Genomic DNA, 27,765 nt, shown 5'->3' on the forward strand with positions numbered 1-27,765 from the left:
ACCATCATGGTAATTTCAGGATTTTTTTTGTTCAGCCAGTTAAATCCCTCCACTGTGTTTATTCTTGAGCAAAGGTGTTTTGTTTGCTCTAGTTAGATGTTAACAGTTGAGATAAAAGATCTCAAAAGCAAACATTCCTGCCAGCCATGTGACTGAGGGTCTTTCCTATTTCCAGGCTATAGCTGAGGTTGCCAGGGGTGATGGCGATTCCACATATGTGGGAGCCCTGGTCTGAGGAAGGGCCCCACATGCTTAACCCTTGTTTAAATATAACCTTGAAACCTGTCTCTTGCTGTGTGCACACAGTCCCAAATGGCTCTGATCACTTCTCTCATGTAGCTGCTGTTGCTTCTTGGCTTGACCTTTGTACATCATGAGATTTTGACCTTTGTATATCATGAGATTTTGTTCCAGGCAACCCTGTCTTGGACTTGGTAAAAACTAAAGAAGAATTCTCTGTGTTGACAGCAATTAACACTGCCAAATAGATGTAAAAGGCAGATCGTCAAACTTAAATTCCTGCCGTTTCTAAGAACCAGTACTAATTTACAATACTTAGAAGTATAATATCGCTTTCCTCATTAATTTATTTATTTGCTTTATATCCTGATCTACCCCCCCCCCCCCCGTGTGACCCTCATAAGTTCCTCTTCCCATTATCCCCTCCCCTTTTCCAAAGGGGAAGCCTCCCTTGTGCACCACCCTGCCCTGGGACATCTAGTAGAAGCAGGACTGTGTGCATCCTTTCCCATTGAGGTTCGACCTGGCAGTCCAGCTAGAGGAAGGGGAGGGGTCCAATGGCAGGCAGCTCAGTCAGAAATAGCCCCCACTACAGTTGTTAGGGAACCCACATGAAGACCAAGCTGCACATCTGCTATAAATGTGTAGGGCACCTATGTCCAGCCCATGCATGTTCTTTGTTGGTGGTTCATTCTCCTTGAGCCTCCATGGGCCCAGGGTAGTTGACTCTGTAGTTCTTCTGTGCTGTCCTTGACCCCTCCAGCTCACTCAGTCCTATCTCACACTCTTCCACAAGACTCCCCAAGCTCTGTCTGAGGTGTAGCTGTGGGTCTCTGCATGTGTTTCCATGCACTGCTGGATAAAGCCTCTCAGAGGACAGTTATGCTAGGTTCCTGTCTACAGGCATAGCAGAGTATTATTAGTAGTGTCAGGGGTTCACTCTCTCCCACAGAGAGATCCCACAGTGGGTCATCTTGGACCAGCCATTGGTTGGCAGTTCCCTCAGTCTCTGCTCCATCTTTATTCCTGCACATCTTGTAGGCAGATAAATTTTGGGTGGAAGGTTTTGTGGGTGAGTTGATGTCCCCCTCCTTCCACTGGAAGTCCCTTCTGGCTACAGGAGATGGCCACTTCAGTCTTTATATCTCTTATCCCACTTTTAAAGTAGACATTCTTTTTCATTAATAGCTACATGATGATGATGTGGTGGTGGTGGTGTATGTTTGTGTGTGCATTTATAGGCTAGGCCAGACGTGGTAATGCATACCTTTAATTCTAGCACTGTGTGTGCAGAGGGATCATATTGAATTCTAGATCAGCCGGATGAATATAGTGAGTAACAGATCAGCCAGGGCTACATGGGACACATCTTGTCTCAAAAAACTCCCCATCAACTTTTTTTTCAGGAAAAGTATCATTGTCACTTCTATTCCCCGCCCCTTTAATGGAGGACCAAGTGTTTCTTCCTCTTACCTTTAAACAGCTGTGGTTTTGCTTACTTTATGCTAAAGTTAATGACAGTGAACTAAAACTAAATAGTGTTCAAAGAGATACATCATTTCAAAGAAATTAGTACATTAAAATCTCAGAATAATAATATTGGATATCAAGAAGATAGTGTAGGCTCTAGTGCATATGATAATTACAAGCTAGTTACTTTGGAGGGGTTGGCTCCATATCAAGACATTGATTTTTCCCTCCATGAAGAAATCTAATAGAAGACAAACAAGGAAATCTATGTGTATCTTGGACTAGGAGAATGCAAGTTGTGAAGTCTGTATAGGAATATAGCAGTGCTATAGAGAACATAGCCGTCCTCCTGGATAAATGAGTCCATAGAGCAGAGAATAGAAGCATGCCAGAGACTGTGGGAGAGAGAAATCCCCTGATACTGCTGGGGAATACACGGAGGCTGACATCCAGCACATGCGTCACTGAAACTGCTTCACTTGGGGTCACAAATGTCCCTAGTAGCAAGCGGGCAACTTTTGTTACCTGACCCCTTTTATAAGCTTTGTGCTGGAAGCAAAGCATCTCTGAAGCTGTGAGCTGCCTATTAGCCATGTCATAGGAAGGCCTTTATCCACAAAGAGCACTGGTAACCTTGCCCGTCTGGTGTTCCTGACATTCTAGGCAAGCACATGCATGTGCCCTGCTTTGGGAGCAACTGCAGTTCTTTTCTGTTTGATTTTTCAAGACAGAGCTTTTCTGTGTCGCCTTGGCTTTCTTGGAACTCACTCTGTAGACCAGGCTGGCCTCAAAGTCATAGCAATCCACCTGCCTTTGCCTTCTGAGTGCTGGGATTGATGGCATGTGCCACCATGCCTGGTAAGAAGACAGATCTTAAAAGGAAAGATAGCAGTCCTTTTGGTCATAAACCCTTTGTGTCTAGTAGCTTAATGCATGAGTTCACAGAACACAGTTTTAGTATTTTTTAAAAAGGAAATATCACGTAATTATCTGTTACAACATAGCATATAATTACACATGTGAATATATTATTAATTGACATGATTAATATTGGTGTGTGTGTGTGTGTGTGTGTGTGTGTGTGTAGGAGTATGCATACCAGGACACGTGTGTATGTCAGAGTACAACTTGCAGGAGTTGCTTCTTGCCTTCCACCTTGTTTTGTGGCCAAGTCTCCCTTGTTTCTACCACATCCCTGTCACACTAGGCTAGCTGTCCCATAAGCTTGTGGGTGAATCTCCTGTCTCTGTCTCCTGTCTCAGTGTAGAGACAATGAGACTACAGATACTGCAGCACCTAACTTATCACATGGCTTCCAGGGATCTGAACTCTGACCATCATGCCATAGGGTGAGCTCTTTTACCTACTAAGCCGTCTATCTCCCTGGCCCATAGTAGACATTTTAATGATCCAATTTAAGAAAAAAAAAAAAAAAAAAAAAAAAAAACCAAGATGTATTACCCAAAGAAATTACTAAAACCTCATAGAAGTTTGTGGAAGAGCTCTGTGACAGAGTAGCCTGCCTAACCCGTGCCAAGGCCTGGGTTTGGTTACTATCGAATCAAACCCCAAATCAGACGAACAACAAGACTGCACAAGGATAAAGTGTCTCGTGGCGCTGGTTTTCTAAAGTGTCTGTGGACATGATAAGAGAGGGGGCACGTAGTTAAGAAGTGAGGTGCTAAGGGCTGGCGGTGTAGTTCAGTCGCTTGCCCAGCGACTGTGAGACCCTGGATTTCATTTCAGCAATGGTGAGTGGGGGTGTTGGGGAGGTGGTCGGGTGTGGGGCATGGCGTGATGCAGGGCCTTAGGAAGAGTAGGTTCATATCAGACCTTTACCACATACTTGCTCTTTTGCTTGAGGCACATTACCCAATAATTCTTGGACTCAGTTCCAAGGTATTATTTTTAGAATAAGATCTATAGTTGTAAAGATGGACCAGGACTCATGATATGGCACAGTTATAAGTTCTGCCCAGTGTGACCTCCAGTTTTGGGTGACGGGAGTGAGTGTCATGAGCCAGCAGGTAGAGAGCTTGGCATAGGCTTCTTTTTGCCTTCATGTTAAAGAACAAATGGGAGTGTTGAGGCCAGCCAGGGCTACACAGAAAAACCCTGTCTCAAAACAAAGCCAGAAAAAGAAAACAAAACAAAAAACAAACAAACAAAAACCAACCAACCAACCAACCAAACAAACAAAAACCCAAACAACCAAAACAAAAAAGTTCTAAAACAAACAAAAAGAAGAAATGGCGGACAAGTTTCAGCACGAGTCATGCAGAATTGTCACCAGCCGCCAAGTAAAACTGATGAGAATTATTTTTGAAAGTCTATAAACTGGGACCAAGAGATGACCCAGCAGTTAAGAGCATTGACTGCTCTTCCAGAGGTCCTGAGTTCAATTCCCAGCAACCACATGGTAGCTCATAACCATCTATAATGGGACCTGATGCCCTCTTCCGGTGTGTCTGAGAGAACAAAGTATACTCAATTACAAAAAATTAAAAAAAAAAAAATTACAAATTGATCCTATGGACAAGCAGCAAATTAAATAAAAACATTTATTCAAGAACATCTATGAGCCAGGCAGTGGTGGCGCACACCTTTAATCCCAGGACTTGGGAGGCAGAGGCAGGTGGATTTCTGAGTTCGAGGCCAGCCTGGTCTACAGAGTGAGTTCCAGGACAGCCAGGGCTACACAGAGAAACCCTGTCTCAAAAAATAAAAAATAAAAAATAAAAAAAAAAGATCATCTATGAAAATTCAGTAAGAAATGAAAGAAATGAGAGTCTGGATTCTTGAACCAGTCCTTTGCAAGGCATCTCAGCCTCCCCCACTCTCCCATTCCTTCCTTGTATGCACACAGGCTTGGTGAGGTAGAGATAGATTCCAATCTGGACATACAGCCAGGTCTTAGTACTGGCATGTGGATAGATGGCTGTCCTCCAGGGAAGAGCGGAACATTAATATTTGACATCTCTTCTGTTACCTGTTGGGGAGGTGGTGTCCTGAGGTCTCCCTTCTGTCTGGAGAAGCACATCACTCCTGCCTTGGGTCATAAGACAGTGGTTTCCTGCCAGCTGGACTGAAGTGACATCAGACCACCTTCCCATTTCCTTTCATTGCGCTTCAGGTTCCAGAGTTTGATTGCTCACAAGTTGCCTTTGACTCCATGTCTTGCTCCAGCCATTAACTCAGAGAGAAAAACAGACCATGATGCAGACAGGTAGACCCCAATGTCTTCTCTCTTGAAGGACCTGCCTTCAATCACAAGTGGGAGAGAAGGAGCACTCCTGAGTCGAAAGTTGATGAGAAAGTGTTCCTTCAAAGGAACCAATGTTTGATTATATTGTTTGTAGAACTACTCACGCCTCAGAACAACACAATAGGGCAATCAGCTAGCAGTTAATGCAGTTGAATGGCTGGGTTTGGTTAAGAAAAGGGGTGTAGAGACTTCAGTTCTAACCACTGAGATCCCAGGATTTGCCAGGCTGTTTTGCCCAGAAGAGAGGACCCAAATCCTAAGTCTATGAATGCAGTCAACTCCAGGCGGTGAAAAGGAACCGAGCAGAGGTGTATCAGAAGCCTCAGGTGCTAAAGGCAGCTTCCAGAGTTGGTGTCAATCAGGTGTTGCATCCTCTGCACAGTGGGAGGAGACAGTCAGACCATCCTCTGCACAGTGGGAGGAGAAAGGCAGAGCATCCTCTGCACAGTGGGAGGAGACAGGAGCATCCTCTGCATTGTAGGAGACACAGCATCTTCTGTGCACAGTGGCATCATGGGGGGTGGGTGTAGAGACAGAGGCAGAAACTGTAAGGAACAATGGCTGTGAAACTAGCAGATGTTCTGAAAAAATAGCAGCCCACACATCCAAGAACCTGAAGGACTTTCAAACGTAGCCTAAATGCAAAGGCCCACAAATAGGCACATCACAGGGAGAACTGATGGGGTTAATTTAAACAAAGGAGGATTTTTGTGATTTTTAAAGAAGACATTTATGTTTTGTTTCTTGATGTCTGTGCTTTAGAGGCAGAAGTTATACAAGTGTGACCGGGTTAAATGATCGTGCATGAGAATACAAAAAGCTGGAGGTCTAGATGAAACTGAAAACCAGGTGTGTTGGGCACCAGATGAAGTCCGGGAATATGGCTGCCAACATGTTAGCTGCTGGTCACATGTTGCTATTTCTCTTTGGAAATGGAGCAAGTTCAGCTATGGAACTGAGCTTTAAATTAAGGTTCAGCGCGGCATTTGAGTGGTAGCTAGAGCACTGTATGAGAGTTTGTGGCTGATGCAGGGGTCAGCACCACAGAGAAAGCACGTTCTCCAAGATCACTCTCACTCTAGCACCAAGTGTAAGTTGAGAAGTCCCCCAGAGCCACTCAGATGTGATAAACTGCTAGAAGGACTCACAGAATTCACAGCTGTGCCCTCTTCTAGGGAAAGGATATTGGTGAAACCAGCCAAGGAAAGTGTACAGCCGGCCGGCCCAGACGTGCTAGGTGCAGTCTTTATTGTCCTTTGCCTGGGTGTGCTTTGTCTTGGCATGAATGTGTGACAGTATGCACAGAGTATTGTCTCAGGGAGGCTCAGTCTTTGCACCCACATTTTTATTTTACTTTATTTTATGTGTGCCTGATTAGTTGGTTGGTTGGTTCATTGATTGACCTCAATTTTCAGGACAATTGACATGATGTCCCAGAGTCCTACACTTAATTTCACATGGTTGGTCTTTCTAGCGTTCCTCCATTATTTATTAGACCTTGTGGCACTACTGAGGCTCCAGGCAAATAAAGACCCCACCCTACCCCAAAGCCTGGGGGAGGGCAGATCTCTTCTCTGGGGAAGGCCACATTCTGATTTCACACACTGTACAGTGCTTTCATATTTAAGTGCACCCTATTTTGAAAGAATTAAAAGTATTTCACTTTGGCCATAGTCAGTTTAGTGTTTGACTGGTAGTGTGCCATGTGTAGACTCTGAACATCTAAGACTTAGTATGCTTGAAAAGCAGAAAAGAGCAAGTCTCACTGTTAATTTCTATTTTGTTCACGTAGCGAAGTGTGCTAGATACTGAGATCAAATTCAAGGTGAGCGGCACTGCTTGCTCCCCTCCGGAATTGCCAGAAGGTGTGTAAGCCCTTCTGCAGTGCTGATCAAGAAACCGTGAGGAGCCTGAACTGGGTTCTCATTGGGAATGCCTGACCAGCAACCTCAACTGGGAAGTGCTTTGAAATCAGAAGCTTTTAAATGAATGCCAATATGATTTGGGGGTTTGCTTTATTTTTGAAGCATTTAGATTTGGGGTTTTTAGATGAGAGCTATCTGTTAAAATTTATACAAGTATGCAAAATAAAAATAAACGCTGAAATTGGAAATACTGATCGCAAGCGTCTCTAGTAAAGGGCAGTCTATCTGCATTGGAGTTTGGTGGCAGAGGTAGGCTAGCAAGAGAAGCTGCTGGCTTCTAGCAGCTCAGCTCTCCAGTGGCCATCAGAGCGGAGCTCCCCAGATGCTGGGGTAGAAGGAAGCTGTCTGGTTTGTCATTAGCTACGTTTATGCTGACGCTGCCTAGGGGACTGGAGCCTGGACCACACTTGCCATATCTGCTAGTGCTGTCCTCTCACCCAGCACCTGCAGCTCGCTCACCAAGTCTGTCCTACGAGGGCTCCTTCTATTCGGCTGTTCTCTGTGCTCTGCTGTGAGGTCTAGATACTGTCCCATTTCTTTCTGCAAGCCTCTTTTTCCACATCTCTCTCCCACTTAATTCAGATTCTTTCCTGCATTTCCTCATTAGAGACAACTTTGTCTAAACTTTGTTTTTCCCACTGGCTCACTATTCTGTATCTCATTTTTGCTTGAATTTTCCTCTTAGTTTTTATAACCAATTGACATTTCACCCATATACTCAGGCACACAGTTATTCGTCATTGTACGGCATTTTCCTGCTCTCTGTGTGCGTACCATGCATCCACATCAAGGTCACTGGACAACTTTATGGGCTCTCCTCTCTCCTCCTATCTTCATATGGGTTCCAGGGACTGAATGCAGGTCATCATGTTTCCCAACCTACTGAGCCTTCTAACTGGCCCTCACTTGCTTACATCTGACCTTAACCAAAGCCCATCTTGACAGTAGAGAGTCATCTTGACAGTAGAGAGTCTAGAGGGTCAACATAGTCCTTATACATGATGGGCAAGAGATGTGATACTGAACCATATCCCAAGCCAGGATTATGTAATTTTTTTAATAATCCTTGTAAATTCCCAGAATAAATAGTTCCCACAGAAACAACGTAGCCACTAACTACTTCTAGATCCGCTGAGTGAGAGAAAGGGTGAATGAAGACGGACTAATGGCCAACAGCATTACAGTCTTGCCTGCTCTTACTGTTCAATGTGGTGTCTTACACACACGCACATATTCCAAGTCAAGCAGAGAGCAGTCATTTTCCTGCTCACTTTAGTTATGTGAGTTCTTGGCACGGGAGAAACACGTTTGTATTTGCTATTTGAGTGTCCAGAGAAGAGGAAGCATATGAGAGGTTTGACTTGGAAGTAGCAGAGTGGATTGCTGAACGCTTGTTGTTTACTCGTTTATCTGATGTAGTGAAGTGAATATCGCTACTCAGCACTGAGTGTACATGGCGGCCATGACTGTTGCAGTGTACACGGGCGGCCATGACTGTGGTCCTGCCCAGTGTTCCAGTAGGATCGAGAAGCTAGCTAGTTTTGCAGATCACTAAATTCATAACACAAAACTCCCCCAATATGATTTCTTGAAATGCATTTCTTCAAACTTTCTATCATGTGCTCTTAAACCCCGCACTTTATCCACTAAAGCTCTCTGAATGCCAACAGAACCCATAGGCATTTAAGACAAAGTGCTAATTTCAGAGGAATCTGGTGAAGTGTGAATGATTTTACTAGGAATACTCTCACTTACTTAAGATAACATTTCCCAATTGTTAGTTCACTTTTAAAAGGGATAATTTTTCTCTGTCCCAGCCAACTCTTAAATAAATGAGACAGAGACTATAAGATTTATTTAACCAAGCTTTATGGTACAGTATCTGAGCATTTACTAATCTATTTTAATCCTATGAACTAACCTGGCTACCTCCCAATCAAAATACCCGTTTTGCTATTGGTCTGGCTCTGTCTGCTCAGGTGTGTTTTCCTTGTATACACCCCACCACCACTGGAAGTCCAGCCTTATTCTCTCCCCCTGCTCAGTCATTGGCTAATCAGCTTTTATTGACAAATCAGAGAATGAATGGGGAGCAATGTTTATATAACATTGAGACAGAAGATTATTAGAATAAGCATTACAATGCTATGTCTGGATTGCAACCAGATATGGGGGCAGAGAACTCGACATTTGAATAATAAAGGATAATCTTTACACAGTGCACAATAACATTATGCCCACACCCAGTGGCGCCAACAGGCATGAAACCCAGGAATTCCCACAAACCGATTTATTTCTGCCATGTGAACATTCAAAGACTGCCAGTAGGGCAGGCAGTGGTGAAGGCAAAATTGTATAACCATTGTATGCTACACACTGGGCTCCATGTTCCATTGAGAACTTCTGTCTTGTTACCTTCTAAATTTTCAGGGACATTAACATAGGCACATACTATGTGCTAGCTTGCTGTCACTTTTAAAAACACATTATTTTAACCACATATATTCTTTGTATCCTTCTAAACAAAACTAGTATTTTCCCACTAAGGTATTTATTCTTTTTGACTCTGAAGACTAGTTATCTGCTCAGACTTTACAGTGGAGTCAGATAACCACACCACTGAGCTCATCTGCTCAGACAAAAAGAGCAGCATTTCCTCCCCAGTTAATGTCTCATTTGTTAGTCTGTGTTTTATTTTCTTAATATTGAACATAGCTAGTTTATATTGGTCATCTGTAATCTGTACAGGAAGCCTGCGGAAGCCATGCCATTGTCAGCACTTCACTTAGTGTTGGCAGTTTTCTGATCAAGATGTTATTTGTACCATGTGACCTCGGTGCATGTGAGGCCAGAGGATGGTGTTGGCTGCTTTCCTTTGTCTCTGCCATAGTCTGAAATACGGTTTCTCAGTGAACCTGTACCTCACCATTTCAGCAGGATTAGGTGGTAGTGAGCTTTAGGAATCCACCTGTCTCCACCTTCCCAGGGGTCTGAGTACAGGCATGTACCAAACCCAACATTTTGCATGGGTGCTAAGAGTATGATCTTGGGTCCCCATGCTTGCACAGCAGACACATTGCTGACTGAACCATCTCCTCAGCACTATTAGTGTGTTTTTTAAATATATATATACATTATATATATATATTTTTTTTTTTCATGGAAGGTTTTTGAGATAAGGTCTTATTGTGTAGCCCACGCTGCACTGAACTCACCATCCTCCTGCCTTCTGAGGATTTTGGGTACCTATCATCACACCCAAGCCAAATATTTTTGCTGAATTTAGTATATGTATGATTCAAAGGAATTTTTCTGTATTTTGTATGTACATAAATATACATGTGTATCTGTCTATGTATCTGTATAGAATACATACTTTTCCCGAGAGGTTCATCAAATTATGTTTTAACACTTTTAGGAAAATGTAATTTTCCTTGGCCAAGTAATAAAGACATGAAAAGATTTAATCATAACCTTTATTGACATCTATAAAGAGTTTTTAATTTTATATTTGGAATTAATACATCACATCTCAGTACATCATTAAAATTTGATGTCTTGAAGATATTCCCGTTGGCATTCCATTTTTTAAAAAGTTATAAAATATTCAGTATGCAGAATTATTTTGACCATTTCCAGTAACATTAATAATGACACAGCTGTCCTATTATCTGTAAACTTTGTATTCTGTAGAATGGAAACTCCAGGTGTCAATCACTGGCCACCAATCTGTCACCCTACAGCCCCTCCAAGGCATCACCCTTCCTAATGTTCTGAGCTTGCTACTCTAGGGACACTATGTAAATGGAATCACCTTATATTTGTCCTTTGGGGACCAGTTTATCTCACCTAACATGATGTTCTGTGTCAGACTCATCAACGGCACACTTCATGTGTTCATCTAGTGATGGACCCTTGAGTTCCCATGCTTCGGTCCTGATGCCGATATTAGTGAACACTGATGTACCAGTGAAAACCCCTTTTCACTGTGCGCACGTTCCAGTCCACGTAAGGGAGAAGGGTCTCACGGTCAACCCTGATGCCCTCACCACCCAGGCTTGACAGTTACCAGCCTTATGCTGGTTTCTGTTGTTTCTTTTTCCCAACTGTTCTATATTTTAAATTTAGAATATTTCCAATTAAATTCAAGAGCATATAGTTTTATTCATAAATTCTTACTGTTTTTCTTACATGTAAGGGATTTTAAACAGCTTAATCTTAACACCTATCTTAAGAGCACTAATACTGTTTGCCTTTTGCTTTGTTTTTGAGACAGGCTCACTGTGGCCCCGACTAGCCTGGAACACTGAATCTTCTTCCTCAGGCTCCCAAGTGTAGAGAGATAAGGCGTATGCTCTCCCAACCAGCTAGTAACTTCTTAGTTTAAGATATTTTGTAGCTTTAAAGTAGGTTTAGTGATTATGTCTTACCTTAAAGGCTTTTTTCATCCCTTTGCTCACCTTCTCATGAGTGTTCTTTAGCACGGCAGTCAGAGCTCAGTCTTTGTTAATTCCAAATATCCCAATCTTTTTGGTCCTGTTTTCATTGACCCTGAGTGTAAATGAGTGTAAACACTCATTTCATTTATTTTGTGTGTATGTCCCACAGCACACATGGAGGTCAGAGGACAGCTTGGAGGAGCCGGTTCCCCCCTCCACCCTGTGAATACCAGCTTTTGACTGCGGCCGACAGGCTTGACAGCAAGCACCTCTGCCTGTCAACCATCTTGTCAGTTCTGCTTCTTTCCGTTCTTGTCATTTTTTTTTCTGGGTTGGGCAGGAAGAGCAATCACTGCAGTGATTCTGGTTGTTACCTTTGGTGGTGCACTTTGTTCTGTCAGGTGATGAAGTGGCAGGCCAGCCATCCTGAACCTGTTGCAGCTGGGTGTGTGGTTCCGTTTCCACTTTATCCTCACTCCTTTGTAGCCCTTACTCTAAAAGGATAGTTTTCTGGAATATTCACCCAAAACCGTTCTTTTTAACTTGAAGGAGATCTCCAGGATCTTCTGAGTCCTGTGGAACCTTGTGCAGGCCTGGCCTCAGGCTCCTGGCAGTTGCTCTCTGCTAGCCCCACCTCCTAGTCTTCCCCTTGTGTGCATAGTCAGGGACTTGGCCATGGCTCTGAGTAGAACTGCCATGCTGATTTTTAAATTTTAAATGTGTAGCTCAGGATAGCCTCAGACTTGCAATCCTCCTGCTTCTGCCCCACACAGTTGCAATTACATGTATGCATCTACACACCTTCTTCTTTGCTAATTTTTGATGGTCTTTTTCAGTATTATTGCTTTTCTTATTTCTGTAACAAAATCCTGGACAAGAAGCAACTTGAAGGTTTATTTCAATTGACATTTGATCATGGCAAGGGAGGGCAGTGGCCACAGACACTGTCACTGTGCATCCAGAGTCAGTAGGCGGGCAGTGGTGAATGCTGGTATGGGATTCCTCTGTAGTTAGGCTGGACTTTTCCATTTTATGTAACTCAATCTAGAAAGTTCCTTACAGGTATAACCAGAAATTTATCTCCAAGGTGATCTCAGAGCCTCTTTGAGCTGTATCAACATGACACTTCAAACCATGACCTTGTCTGCCTTAGCCCTGGTTTATGGCTGTCTACAGTGTGAATGAATATTCGGTCCAACTTCTGAAGTCTCCCTGGCTTTTTAAGTCTTTCACCACTGCTGGAAAGCCCAAAGTCCTAGTGTCATAGAAGACTCAAGGTGGCCTCCCAACTGTAAAGCCCTATAAAATCATAAACAAATCACATACTTCAAATACACAGTAGCTCTGAATAAACATTCCCATTTCAAAAGAAAAGAATGGAGCATAGAACAGAGCGATTGGGTCAAAGCAAGACCAAAACCTGCAGTGAAAACACCAAATCTTAAAGCTCTGTGACCTGCATCTGGGGATTGTGAAGGGACCACCTGAGCTCCACAAGGCATGAGTAGCCCACAGCCCTTCATCTGTTCTGTCTGTCACTTGGCCCCTGTCCTCGCTGGTGCCTGTAGCTTTCCTCAGTGCATGTCCCATTGCCCCCCAGCATTCCTAATAGTCTAGTGTCTCTCCATTGCAACTCACCATTGCCTGCACCTTCACAGTGTCGCCCAGGGCTTTCAGGGCTTTCTTAGAGGAACCTCTCCCTTGCCACATATGGCCTGGCCTCAGCGACAGTCTTCAACTGTGACTTAAATCTTTCAACCTCCACAGTCCTGTGTCTTTCATGCCTGAAAATTCAGTACTATGTGGACTAATTCCACCAGTGTCTGCTATCAGCTCAAAGTGGAGCATGGCCTCTGTGGACCACAGTTGTATTAACCTCTGTGTGCTAAAGGCAAAACACTTCTCTAGGGATCTGTTTTCAAGGAAGAGGAGGGGGTTCCTTAGTGACATACTCAGTTGAGGGTTTCTTCTTTCAAATGAATTTTCAAGTTCATACAATGGAACTCTAGTGTCTAAGGTCTTACTCTTAGGACATAGCTCCTGTAGTCTCAGTTGATATTGCCTTAATCTCTTTAAAAATCCTATAGCCCTGTAAGGTTAAACTACAGCTCTTTCCCTCTCCAAGTGCACATTTTTATCTTTCTGCTTTGCCTTTTGATACTTGTCTCATAGATGCCCTGGATGAGAGCTGTAAGAGGTAGCCACGTCACAGCCTGAATGCCATCCCGTATGTACGTTTTCCTACCAGATGAATTAGTCCATTGCTCTTACGGTCAGATTCTCTGCTTGGATAGCGTACAAATGGCCTTTAGCCCAGTTCCTAATCCAGTTCTAATTCTCCTCTGAAGCTTGGGAGCCAGGCCTTCACTGTCTTCTGTTTGTCTTGGTAATTTGGTCATCCAAACTCCCACCAGAATGGCCCATGAAGCCTGTTTATAGCATGCTAGGGCTTGATGCATACCTGTCTTTTATAATCTGGAAGCCCTTCTTTCTGCACTTGCCACATACTTTTTGTTTGTTCCTTTTCCTGTGTAGTCTCTTGCTTAAGAAGCTGGGCTGTCTTGTAAGATATCTAAGTACTGAATCTGGCTGATCATGTCTCATGTCACGAAACATGGCTTCCTAGCTCTCCGTTTCTTGTAAAGTGCCAGTTGTAGTCAGTTTGCTTCAATGAAGGTGGAATTCCCTGATGGAGAGGCAGGATTCTGTACACTTCTTCCATCAATTCACTTCACCTATTGGCTAATGACTGTTTGAGTGCAAGGTTAGCTGAATGTCTGTGCTCCCTTTCTGACATGGTTCTCTCTCGACCGTGGCCTATTCAAGCTGTGCCTCTCACAGGATCACCTAGAGACATCCTTTCATGCAAAGATACAAAAGGATCTTTTCTTCCAAGTGGCACATCCTTCTAGTCCTGACACCGCAGAGGTTGAGATGAGACAATCTAGTCTCTGGCAGACTGGGTCACATAGCAAGCTTGGCTCAGGTCAGCTTGGGCTTCACAGCAAGACCATGTCTCACTCTTGTTTGTTTGTTTGTTTGTTTGGGGTTGTTGTTGGGTTGTTTTGTTTTGTTTTTCGAGACAGGGTTTCTCTGTGTAGCCCTGGCTGTTCTGGAACTCACTCTGTAGACCAGGCTGGCCTCGAACTCAGAAATCCGCCTGCCTCTGCCTCCCAAGTGCTGGGATTAAAGGCGCGCGCCACCACTGCCTGGCCAAGGCCATGTCTCAAAGCAAAGTTCACCCCTAAATGTTGCAAACTGGTAGTTTTCTAAGTCTTTCTTGCTTTTTTCATTTCAATAAATGAAAGAACTTTACTTTAAAAAAAACTAGAGACTGTAGCAAGGTCAAATTTCAAACAAGTTAGTACCCTAACAGTGTCCAGTGGGGGCCCACTTGGGTTGTTTTTATTTCTTTTCTAGTAAGACTGTGAGTCCATAGACTGGAATTTGGCTGGCATGCTTTAGTCCACTGAGGTTTCATTCTTTCTCTCCGTCCCCATCTTCTCCCTTTCTCTCTCCTCCCTGCCACTGAGCTGCCTCCCTGTTCTGTGTCATTATTCTCTTGCTGCTCAGATTCTTTCACTTAGGAACCTCATCCAGTTGACTTCTCAATAACTCCTTTTCTTGAATATTCTCTGTCTTGGATTTAGAACTGAACTGTCCCTATCTAGAGGAGAGTACACTAGGAGAAGGATAAATTCTGCCTCGGTAAGCAGTCATATTTATCTAACATTTATTTAATGTTAAATTATTCATTTAACATTGCTTTTCTGTTCCTCCTACACAAACAGAAGCACACTGCATGATTTTTTTTCTACCTTGTAGGAACTCAAGAGTAGAAGCATCGCTCAGATCAGCCAACCTATGCAGATCTGCTGGGGCAGCATGAGAGACGTTGGTTTCTACCGCAGGAAACCACAATTAGCATTTTATTACAGACTTTTGGGATAGGAGGCACCTTATCACAAGCCTCCAGGCCTTATGCTTTAGAGATACTTTCAAGGCTCCCTGTCCAGATCAGTCCTTCTTCATGGATTCATGTAAACAGGCTTGGTATCCAAAGGCTAACATTCAAAAAGAACATAAAATGCCCTTAGTTTACAAACCCTGCTTAGTGGCAAAGTGAGTTAAAAAAAAAAAAAAAAAAAAAAAAAGAATGTAGTCTGAACTCTGTGTCAGTGGGTCCTGTGTCCATAGATGGAGAGCACTAGTAAAGTTGTACTGGTCACTTTCCCATGTCGCTGTCCTCTGAACAATAGACACATGTCAAGTGCTTCATGTGTGCCAGCAAGGATACAAGTGCAAGAGGGAGTGAGGAACACACATAGATCCCTATTGACACTTGTTAATAGGAGAGACAAACAACATGCAAACTGCATAGATATGTAATTAGTCAGAAGATGATTAATTGTGAAAAATCTGGGGCCAGGGGAGCAGTGGAGAGTTGGCTCAGTCGTTAACAGCACCTGGTGCTCTTGAAGGGGGACCAGAGTTCAATTCTTACCATACACGTGGTTTCTCACAACCTTCTGTGACTCTAGTTCCAGGGGATCTTACGCCCTCTTCTGGCTTCTGTGGTCACCAGGCTCACACGTGATACACAGATCAGCATGCCAATAGAACACCCACACGTAAGATAAAATCAAAGGGCACTCGAGGGAGGACTCAGGGAGAAGGCTGTAACGCTATCAAAGTTCACATGTTGCTGGGAGAATCAGGAGAGAACAGCAGGCCTAAAGGAAGAGCTGTTTCTGTCTTTGAACATGACAGAGTGGTGCAGGGAGAACTGTGGGGTAGTAGACTATCTCTCCATCTTCTGGAGCCAGGAGTTAAGTATGACAGGCTTACTTGTGTGCACATGTGCAAACATTCTCATGAAGGAGTAACTCCTCAGAAAGAATAGCTGCCAGTCGGACTGCATCCGGCCACAGTGAGAATGCTGTGTATCTGCATGTGTGATAGAATGGCACAGAACTGTATACATATCATGCCCATGTCAGATTCTGGGCCTTGCTTCTGTTCTATAGCCATTGAGGAAGACAGTGAAGGTACAGGGGACCTATTGGTATTCTCTTCCTAGTACCTTGTGACTGTCTAGAGAACAGATGCAGAAAGCCCTGGACAGAATTGGGGATAATACTTAGGAGTGGTATCAAGAGATCTTAATAATCTGGGGGCTGTTCACCCCAATTGGTGATGTTCGACAGGGTGGAAAGCAGCATGAGAAGTTGCTGGCTTCTGGGAACTTTTGGGAGTGGAGTTCATAGATTGTGTTGATGTGTTGAGTGGTCAGTCTGAGTGAAGAAACATACAACACAGACCACTGGCAAGCTGGACAGACTGGAAGAAGTACCCCAGCACGCCCAGAAGCCCACTGTGTGTTTCTGCCAGGAAACAGCACCAAGCCTGCTTCCTCCACCCTGCAGCACCCTGACCTTCACGTCAGAGGACAATAGGAAAGCAAAGGGAGCACTCTCATTAACCTGCTTGTGGGCAGCTTGAGTTATTTTGGCCTCACCCTGGCTCTTTTGCCCTTTTGATAAACAGGAAGTTGTTTCCATGGGTGTCAGAAGAACAAATGATAGAAGCGAGTGGCACAGTAGAGGGCTGCTGGCTGTAGTTAGCTTGGAAGGGCAGACCAGGTTTCAGGCCACCGCACGAGACCAGCACAGGCTGTGTTCACCTTTCATCTCAGGAAACAGTTTCTTTCACCCATTGCTTGACCTGCAGTGCTTTCCATCAGCTCTGAAGAATGGAGAGAGTCTACACAGAGTGGAAAAGTGACTTATTTTAAGAAAGGTTAGCTCCCTTCCTCTGTTCTATTAGTGGCAAACCTCTAAGACTCCAGTGAGGCTGGTCTAGGCGAGCAAAGACTGGCCTGTGTGTTTCACTCTTTGAAAGGCTCTAACCTGAATACACCACAGTGTATCCTGCCTCCACCTCGTGCCCCAGTAGACTGGGACAAAGTCAGAGTGAATTCTGAGGCAAGTCTGTGTGCTAGTGCTGTAGTGTTTTTGAACCGCAGACTCCATTCATTATTCTGTCACTCTCGGAGGGTGTGTGAGTTTCAGAGTGCCACTCATGTTTGAAAAACTCCACGGGTGTGGGGTGGAGGGGAGCACCTGAGGCTCCATGGCAAGTGACCTGTGATGACTGGTGAGCGGGGAAGAGAATCTCTGCCCCACTTTTGATAGAACTCAAAAGGGAAGAAAATGGAGACCCACTTTGTTTGCTGTTTTAACTGGCTGGAGCCATGTTACAGTTAAAGAAAACTTACATCAGCACCACATTTTAATAATAAGCCACTAGTGGTTGGTGGAGAAGTTATGTGTGACAGACTTTCCATAGCAGGTGTCTCCTTGATGCCAGCCTGGGAGAAGGAAAGGCAAGAATCTAGATGATCAGAAGCTAAGGTCCTGAGGACAGTTGAGACTCGTTCTCTCAGTCAGGGCTGGTGTTGGTAGCCAAGACACAGGAGAGCTAGCTCACAAATGGCCTGGAGGAAGTTACTTATAGCTGGAATCCTGATGAAGTTCAGACTGGTTTTTCTTTGACTGTTGAGTGGATTCAGAATCTGCCGTGTGAAAGTGCCCCACTGTTGATTCAGACCCTGACTGCCTCTGTGTAGGCTGGCTACTACTCTGGATTTCTCCATCAGAGGTTAAATGTCCCTTCTGGATATTTGCTTCCTGCCTACTGAGTCTGTAGGAACATAAAGCAACCATTTGTCAGCAGACCACTGAAAGGCAGGTTTCTACAAGGGACTGAAACGGCAGGCTGTTGGTTTCCTGGCACACCCACCTGGTCTTAGACTAAGAGCAAACTAATGGGTGGGGGGAGTCCGGCGGATGAAAATAAAGCTGAGGCTAAGGTGCGAATGCACCCAAGCCCTTAAGACAGAGCTGGATGGAAGACAGGAGCAGAGAGCACCATGGAGGAGCAGCGGAGGCAAGTGCTGACCTCGGAGGAAAGCCTGCCGGGCCTGAGCTGCTTACATGACAGCCACAGCTACATCCACAGTTACAGGAGTAGTGTGTGGATGTTTGTAGTTGCAGTTCTGAGTGATGCTAGGGTCCCAGTCGACCCAGTACACTGCCCAGTGTCTTCCACCAGGGCCCCAGCAGTGAGGAGGGTTATGTGCAGCACAGGCAGCTGTTGGAAAATTCTTAATCATTCCCTGTATGGCGCTGAGTGAACCTGTAATAAATGTTTTTAAATGTCGAAAATTCAAGATTTGTTGTGTATGGTAATTCTTGAGAGTACACGTTTATCCCCAAATGCAGGAGCTTCTCATTGGTCCTCGTTTGTGACAGTTGACTTCCATTTAACAGAGCGGGAGGTGGGGCTGTTGGCAGTATAAAGGTTTTATCCAAGGACAACCAATGTGTCACTGTGGAGATAAAACACAACTAGGCTGCACTCCACCAGCCTGAACTCTATAACAATTTTGAGAACTTTCCAATTATTTTAGAAAAATAAGGTACTTAGACATTTATAAAGTTTTTTTTTTTTTTAATGAAAGAAAATCCCTTATTTTGGAAATCACAAAATTAATCATTCTGTCATGTTTGAGAAGCTTTGATGTGTTTTGGTAATTAGTGTTTACTGCCAGACGAATGTCTCTTGGGCATTTTAATTAGTGGGTGGCATGGCCCAGTGAGCTTCTGATGGTAACCCTTCAGAAGAGTTTATTCTTATGTTTCTCAAGAAGAGCGGTCTCCTCAAAGCTCTTTAATTAGGCCAAGTTTAGCAACTAAAACATATTATTAGAATAATTATGCCCCTCTTAAGGAAATGGGGGTCAGGGAACAGGTTCTGTTCGAGAGGGTTCCCTTAAAATCCAGTGTCCTGCCTCTGATGGACGTCCAGTTCCTGAGTGGCTTGTGTTACATTGGCTGTCTTCAGTCAGAGACCCCACTCCCCCATGGACCTCACAGCAGCCTAAATGTGCTGGGCATCGACTCTGCATTCCATCCTGTCCTCTGTGGGAAGCTGCCTCTTACCTCCAGCCCAGAGTCTTGTTGTCCTCTTCATTTTTTTCCTATTAAGTTGCAAGTAACTGTGCTGGGTTTCTTGTGTGTGTTTGTTTTTTGTTTTTAAGGGAACCACTTTAAAGATCTTGTGTATAGGAAACAAAACATTATAACAGGTCTTTTAAGGTTTGTTTGCTTTGTCTATTTTTAGTGATTTCAAACAGTCTCTTCCTAGGTGGCCCAAAGCTGGCCCCAAACAAGATGGCCCTTGCCTCAGCCTCCCAAGTCCTCCTAGGATGATAGGTTTGTTTGTCATACCTGGCTTGACTGATCATTCTTAGTAGTTATATATGTGTTATAATAATAATAATAACAACAACAACAACAACAACAACAATATGTGTATCTTCTGTGTGTCTGTAGGTGTGCATAATGTTTACTCTCTAGAATCATGTTTCTTGCTTTCAAAATGCAATTTATACTTTAAAAAATCTGCCATGTAAATGGATTTCCCTCTAGTTACCTTGCCTTACCTTGCCCTTCTCCCTGGTTCTTGGCTGTCTTTCTCTGTGTCTTTGCAGTTATCACTAGTGATAACACTTTACCCTAGATTCTGTTTTCTTACAAGTTTCAAGAAAGATAGCTATCACTAGTCCTGTGGGTGAGGTGTCACCAAAATAATTGAGTGATTTCAGTGAACCACTATTAATAAGCAGTCATCTGCATTCATATTGCTTCATTTTTTACTTCCTTATCTCAGGACCATATGATAACATTCTGAGGGCAAACAAGTCCTTTTTCTGCTAGATCTTTTGGTTAAAGGACTTTTCACAGAAGGTTATTGGATGTTTCCAACAGAACATGCTATGACTTTTCTTCTCCCTCCCAGTCTTGCTCCCTCTCTGTCTCTGTCTGTCTGTCTCTGTCTCTGTCTCTGTCTCTGTCTCTGTCTCTGTCTCTCTCTCTCTCTCTCTCTCTCTCTCTCTCTCTCTCTCTCTCTCTCGTGTGTGTGTGTGTGTGTGTGTGTGTGTGTGTGTGTGTGTGTTCGGTTTTTCAAGATAGGGTTCCTCTGTGTAGCCCTGACTATCCTGGAACTCTCTCTTTAGACCAGACTAGCCTTAAACTCACAGAGATCCGCCTGCCCCTGCCTCCCACGTACTGGGATTAAAGGTGTGCACCCTTCCGCCCAGCTAGCATACACTCTTCACTGCCGAGCCATCTCTTGTCCCAAGGCTGACGTTTATGGTCTCTTCAGCTGTCATGATGTAGAGTTGGGTTGAGGGTATTCATGATGCTGGCTCAGTGTAAATCTAGTACCTTACTCTAAGATTCTAGGTATGTTCTTTGAAAACCTGCTATAATGACTATGGAACAATGAAATTGGTTTTTCAATCTTGAAGATAGCCTGATCTCTAATAGTACAGTGTCTGTTACATGGCGAGGGTGTTTTTGGAGGTGGTGGTGGGGCTTTGCTCTCTATTCTAGCCACCTGTCTGTTGATCATTTTAGTTCTAAGAAGAGCAGACACAGATATAAGGATGTATGTACTGTGGTCAGTGACTCAAGGATGTTTTTTGTGTCAGATTATAGTACTTTCTGAAGTAAGAGAAGCTAGGATGGACAGAGCTCTACCTAAGGCCAGTCTTGCACTGGTGTCTGCTCCAGTCTGAGGGTTGGTTGCTAAGACTCTGCTTTCTGACACACTCTTCAAACACAGGAAATGCTCCTGATGCTTATCTTCATGTGTTTGCTCATGCACATGTAATCTTTTGCAGGGAAAGTTGAAAAGGAAGGTGTTCAGTGTTAGAAATCTGGAAAAGCAGCATTAATCCCTGAGCACATTTTTCCAACATGGACTTTTTGTTTGTGTGTGGTTTTGTGTGGGAGGGAGGTGGTTCAAGACAGGGTTTCTCTGTGTAGCCCTGGCTCTACTGGAACTCACTCTGTAGACCAGACTGGTCTTGAACTCGGAGATCCAAGTTCTTCTGCCTCCCAAGTGCTGGCACTAAGGGTGTGTGCCACCACTGCCAGGCAGCGATATATACTTGTATGCAGCCTCAGCACACAGGTTCAGGCTGAAAGTGGTTTGGGCCTTATGGGTGTGTGCCGGAGTGTGCATTGTTCCCCTTCAGCTCTGTTCAGGTGTTTTAGATGTATGTATGTAAATAAATACCTGCACGTATGTGCGTATGCCACATGTATACCTGGTACCTGTGGAGGTCAAAGGAATTCCTCAGATCTAGAGTTGGATTACAGATGGCTCTGAGCCACCATATGTGCTGCTGAGCCATCTCAAGCCCCTCTGTTCACTTTTTAACTCTGTTGTCTGATGGATACTCACTTGCCTCCTTAAGCTGCCTGTGGGGCTCTGCCAGCATCTTGGGTGGCTACTGACTCTGCTCTTGTTCACCACAGACCACTTGGTGGCCCATGGAAGAATGGCAGAGAAGGAAGCGAGGCGGAAGTTCAAACAGATCGTCACAGCTGTGTATTTTTGTCACTGTCGGAATATCGTTCATCGTGATTTAAAAGCCGAAAATTTGCTTCTGGACGCCAATCTGAATATCAAAATAGCAGGTGAGGTGAGGTGTGTGTGTGTGTGTGTGTGTGTGTGTGAATGTATGTGCTGAAGACAGGAGTCATGGTTAAAGTAGGAACAGTTTAGTCTTTTTAAAACTCAAGCCCCCTGAGCTGGGGCTTGTTCATGCTGAGGACACTTCCCCACTGAGCTACACCCCCACTCCAGACTTTGCTTTAATAACCTGAAAATTAATAAACTTCCAAAGCACATTTAAAAATATAGTCTTAGCAGGACCTCTCTAGGAAGAAAGGAAAAGGTAGTATTTCAAATTCTATTACTTTGATAAATCCTTTGTAAATAATGAGGAATAAAATACTTTTTAAAGTAGGAAGGAAAACCGCTGAAGTGATGCGCTCAGCTTCTCCTGCCAAGTCTGGTTTGGGCCACCGCAGACACCGCCCTTGCTCACTCCACAGGCTGTACTTTATGAGTATAATGTGATGTTTATTTAAAGCTGCCTTATCTCTCAAGATGAAAAAAGGTGGGCTTAGGAGCTATTCAGGTAGATCTGCGCATTTTCTTCCCCTACATACGTAGATACGTGCTTCCGGCGCTCACGATCCATTGGGTGAGATACTCAGCCAATTACCACCCCTTTTTTAACTTCGGTTCATCCCCTTATCATAGCCCACCACTCTGCCCGGCTAACTTGTACATTTCTTCCCTACTGGCTTACACTTGTTGCTCTGACCTATCAGCATTTGCCTGACAGATACAAGTCCCTCCCCTACTGATGAGCAGACAGAGATAGCCACTATAAATAGAAAATAAGGGTTTTTTTGTTGTTGTTGTTCTTTGACAGTTTCTAATAATACATTATATGTCTCTTATCTCTCAGAGGAAAATAAGGTAGTTCATGCTGAAAATTAAAGTATTGTTTGACTATAACTGCCTTTCAAAGCCAGGGAGTCAAAAGCTGCTCTCAGATTTCCCTGTAAGCAGGGCAGGAGTTGAGAGTTCAGATTTATATCTTGTTCCAGGTCAGAGTACCTGAGCAAGCCAGCTGTGGTGCTTCTGTCTCTTAGGGGCGGACCTATCCCCTTTTCCGTCCTTGGAACAGCTCTTGTTTCCATCCGGATCTCAGACTGATGGCTGTACTTGTGTTCTAAAGCTCACAGTCTTTCACTGTGTTGAGCCTCGGCATGACACAGCAGGCAGGAGTCAAAGGTTTTCTTTTTGGCTTGAGACTAAGCCAGGCACTCTGACTCATCGTGCCTTAGCCTGTCAAAGGACATTACTTAGCATGAAACCATGGTTTTCCTTTGTCTTCATGTCAATTGTGGCTGTTCCCATAGAATTAGGTAATGTGGAAAGACCTGGCAATGTCAAACCCTCTTTTGTAAGTATTTTTTTTTTTTGTAGCTTCAATTAAATTAATTGTAAACAATATATACGGAAGCTCTCAGCACTCAGACATGTGACACGGGAGACTGAGGGGAGGATCTCAGCTTGAAGGTGGTCTGGGTACATTGCAAGACCCCGTCTTATTAAAAAGTGCATTCCAACACAGGCTTCTTAGCTTCTTACTGTCAGTGAAACAAATTAGCACAAACTCCATGCCTGCAAGTACGATGATGTTCTAAGTCAGCTCTGGAGGTCAGTAGCATAAAACATCCGGTTAACAGGCCTAGTTCCTGGAAGACCTAACGGAAAAGCCCAGGTTCTTGCCCTTCTTACCTTGTAGTAGAGGGAACCTGCTTTCCTTGGCGTCAGCTCTATCTTCGTGACACTCCATGCACCTCATGGTTCCATTGTGATGACTGTTCCTCCTGACTCCTGGTACTGTGGGAGCCTTGTCATTACCTCAGGTCCTCCTGGATAATCCAAGCCTTTCCGAACGTTAACTTGGTCACTTCCACAGAAAGTGACCAAGTCATTTACAAGGATGGGGATGCTTTGCACATGGATGTGCTTGGAGGACGCCAGCCCATCCCAGAGCCTGTCCCAGAGCCATTGCATTATTAAGTTGTTTAAAGAAAGCCCCTCTTTATATTTTATCGTTTTATTCTCTTATATAACCTAATTTTAGTGTTTTTCTTGTTTTGTATTATGTTGTGTTTTTATGCTTGGTTCATGATTTTCACTTTAGGGTCATTCTGATTAAGTTAAGTAAAATTCCTGTGTCACTTAATTTTTTCTGGAGAAACCAAGAATAAAAGCAAAGGTCATTGATAATTGAAACTGAAATATTAGTGGAAGGTGATTTAAAAACAAATTTTGTAAGTAATTAAAACAAATCCAAACAGTCACAGTAACAGTCTACCTGCTGGTGCATCAGTGGAAGCTACTGGGGCGCTGGCAGCAGCCCTTATGTCCTCTGTGTTCTAACACATAAGACTTCAGCACAGTTTTAAAGTTCATTTTAAGTGTTTACGTTTTTAGTATTTGTTTTCAAAGCAAAACAAAGACTAACTTGGGATTGTAGTCCATGGTCTGCTGCGATGCCCAGTGTTTATCTTTGGGTGACTGCTCGTGTGCTCGTTCTGTTGCATGCCCTCATTATGTGGTTTCTGAGCCATTGCTTGAGCTTGCGGTGTTCACACATGTATTAGAAGGAATTCTCATTCGCACTTGCCCTATCTTCCTCTAACGTAATGGATCACTAGGAGAAATGCCTTTACTGGAGTCCAAGCAGAACACGACTAAGTTCAGAGTGGACTGGGTGATAAGTAATGAAACCAAACTTATTTCTAAGAGCTTAAATCGACTATTAGAGTCATGCTCTTGTCAGTGGTCATTTTTGATACCATATTAGAAACCTTAGGAAGAAGCCACTGTATATGAAAGACATATATTTACAAGAGAGAAAATGAGCTCGGTGTGTGTGTGTGTGTGTGTGTGTGTGTGTGTGTGTGTGTGTGTAAGAAAGGGTCTATTTATATAGCTCAGACTGGCCTCCAACTCAAGAGCCTCCTACTTCAGTCTCTAGATAAGTTATGCTATAGGCAGGCATACACCACCATCTCTGCCTGGGGGGGAAAAGAGTGTTAATAAAACAAACCACAGATGTTATTAGTCCTGACATACTGTATCTTAGCCACTAGTGAGGCTGAAGTAGGAGAATTTTAACTTTGAGACCAGCCTGGGCAACTTTTTGAGACCCTATCTCAAAAAATGAAAGTGGTGGGCACTCTCAGCTGTAAAACACTTAACACTAGTACTAATTAGGTTCTGAGTTCAATCTTGGTACCACCAAAAAAAGATCCTCAGTCTTTAGTCCCTCATCTTTAAATTATGTGTATTAAGGAGCAACTTACTTTGAAACTAATAAAAATTTTAATTACAAAATGTAAGCAATTAGCCTTTTTATGCCAACTATTTATCCAAGTGGTTTTGTTTTAAAAGCATTCTAGCCTCTCATTCTAGCTCAGCTTCTAAAGGCATTTGCTGCCAGGTTTGATGACCTGCATTCCATCCCCAGCACCCACGTGTTGGAAGGAGGAAATTGACCCTGGCAAGTTAGCTGTCCTCTGATCTCCATGCACACACTATGCATGTGTTGCCCTCTCCAACAAATAAATAGTTATAAAAAAAAAAAAAATTGGGGGCAGGGTCTCACTGTATGGTCCTGGCTGGCCTGGAACCATATGGAGACCAGGCCTGCCTGCCTCTGCCTCCTGGGCTCCACCACACCCAAGTTATTCATATCAGTAACCATTATACTTGAACACAGAGGCAGGAGGGTTGCTGTGAATTCAAGGCTACCCTTAGCCACATAATGAATTTCAGGCCAGCCAAGACTACAGAATAGCACCCTATCTCAAGTAAATTGTGTTCACTGTGGAAGATGAGTAAGTTCTGGTTTTATTTGTATTGTATTTACTTTTTGAGGGACTTACTGTGCAATATATGTTTAATAGTTGTTACTACAGATAGCTTACTACACAGCTATCCTACCTGCCCATGTTAGTCTAGTGCTAGCCCTCGGCGTGAGGGTAATTCTATGCTTTATAGTTTGTTATGTCTATTCATTTTCCTTTATGTATTTCTAGAGAGAAGGAAGATTCACTATGTAGTTGGGTTTTCCTTCCTGGTTGTAGAATTTAGAAGTTCTTGTTAATGGCATTAACAAAGTTGTCTGCTGTAGACGCTCTTCAGTGGGGGTTTGTTGTAAGTGCGGCTCCAGCATTTGCAGACAAAGTTGCAAGATCTGGAGCTGAGGAACTGCTGGATCAGCTGGGGCCTCAGCAGTTGTCTCCAAAGGCTCCTTGTTCAGGTGGCTCAGCAGCAAACAGAACAGGAAAAGTGACTCCTCTCCCCAAGGATCCACAGTCTGCTGGGGCCCCAAACATTCAAAGCACTGGCAGGTAGACAATACCAGAGTCGTTCCACATAGGGCCTTTTCCATGTATCACTGAATGCCTTTGTATACATAAATACAGTGTGTTCCAAAAACATGAGAACCCTTTTATCTTCCAGTGGTTTTAACTTCCAAAATGGATTTATGACCCGCATCCATGCAGACCTCTTCTTGTACCCACTGCTGGGGAAAGGAGGGGATTCTTAGCTTTTAACTCTTCAGTTTCCATGTTTCAGATGTGTACAATTCTATAATAAAGCAAACAGAGGAAGGGAATGAAGCCTAACTTTAAGTCCACAGCACATGGCAGGGGATCATCCCTGGCCGATAGTGTTTAATCTCTTCAGCTAACATAGATCATATGACAAAGATATTTTCTGACCCACTAATGATACAGTATAATCACCATATACTTCCATAGGCTGAAGAACACACTTTAGTGTATAAAACCCCAGCTTACTGGAAATGTACAGGATCATACTCTATGTGTTGCCTCACCCCACCTTGTTAGCACACACCTACCATGTGCACGAACCTCAGTAGTCAGACCCCAGCCTGAGGTACCTGTTCTCCATGGCCAGACCTGACTTTAGACTGTGCCTTCTCATCCCTACCCGGTGGGAGTGATGGGGTCAGGAGGGCTGGAGCCAGGCCGTGCATACCCTCAGACATGGCTAAGCTTCCAAGGCCCTCCAAGTGGGCCTGGAATTGAACCAGAGGTTGGGCCATGTTTGGAGGTGTTGGTATCTTTCCATATCCCCTGACATGTGAGTTCTGTGAAGGAATAACATATTGTGGACCTCAAATTGGACTGGGCCTAATACCAGTTGGCCTGGAGATTGAGGCCTGAGTGGCATGCAGGAGCTGGAATGGGGAGCACCTCAGAGGATCTCTTCCCTGGGCTCTGTACTGTCCACCTCAGAGCTGTTGGAGAAGGTAGACTCTAGTCCCAAGGAGTCCCAGGACATGAAAGTCCTGCAGAAAGAACTAGAACAGCTTGCCAGGCCCCTGAAGCAGAAGAGGAGTACTGTGGGGCACACCTAGTCGGATGTAGGGCTCACCCTACCATCCACTGCTTTAAGGTCCTGCAGCTCAGCTTCAGGAACATGACCTCAGGCCCCTGCTGAAGAAGTGGGCAGAAAAGCCAAGAACCTTGGGGGAGATTTGCACAGCAAGACCCTAGTGCAAGCACAGAAAAGAAATAGAAAAGCACGGAGACGTGCATGGTTCTGCAGGGCAAATGATCAAGCATTGACTGTTCCCAAGAGAGGAGTCTGAGGTGCAGGTCTCCTTTCCCAGAGGCAGTCTGTGTTCTTTCCTCTGCCATAGGCCCCCATTGTGGTGCCTCAGGCTACAGGAGCCTTCATTTCACCATGTTATATATACCCTTAGGTCCAGTTTCCTGATCCAGACTTCATGCTAATGCTCTGAAAGACAACTGCCTTACTCAAGACATAACATTTGAGATAAAGCTTGAAGGACTGTGGGATCAACAGTGTAGAGGAGAGACTTGCAGAGGCTCCATCAGCAAATTGGATACACTGCCTACTATGCGGTCACTGGTTGAGGTCC

At 44.0% G+C, this 27,765-nt stretch overlaps 1 protein-coding gene and 1 pseudogene across 5 annotated transcripts in view; both read left to right on the forward strand.

The window, feature by feature from the left end:
- Window positions 1-27,765, forward strand: part of Sik3 (SIK family kinase 3) — a 212,914-nt gene that overhangs the window by 115,339 nt on the left and 69,810 nt on the right. For all 5 annotated transcript variants that reach the window (XM_076925022.1, XM_076925023.1, XM_076925020.1 and 2 more), the window contains exon 4: window positions 21,728-21,889. In XM_076925022.1, the coding sequence (XP_076781137.1) occupies window positions 21,728-21,889 (162 nt within the window). The remainder of the gene's footprint in view (window positions 1-21,727; window positions 21,890-27,765) is intronic.
- Window positions 25,681-27,471, forward strand: LOC143438911 (POU domain, class 5, transcription factor 1 pseudogene; annotated as a pseudogene).

The sequence above is a fragment of the Arvicanthis niloticus genome, chromosome 26, assembly GCF_011762505.2.
Source record: "Arvicanthis niloticus isolate mArvNil1 chromosome 26, mArvNil1.pat.X, whole genome shotgun sequence".
Classification (NCBI taxonomy): domain Eukaryota; kingdom Metazoa; phylum Chordata; class Mammalia; order Rodentia; family Muridae; genus Arvicanthis; species Arvicanthis niloticus.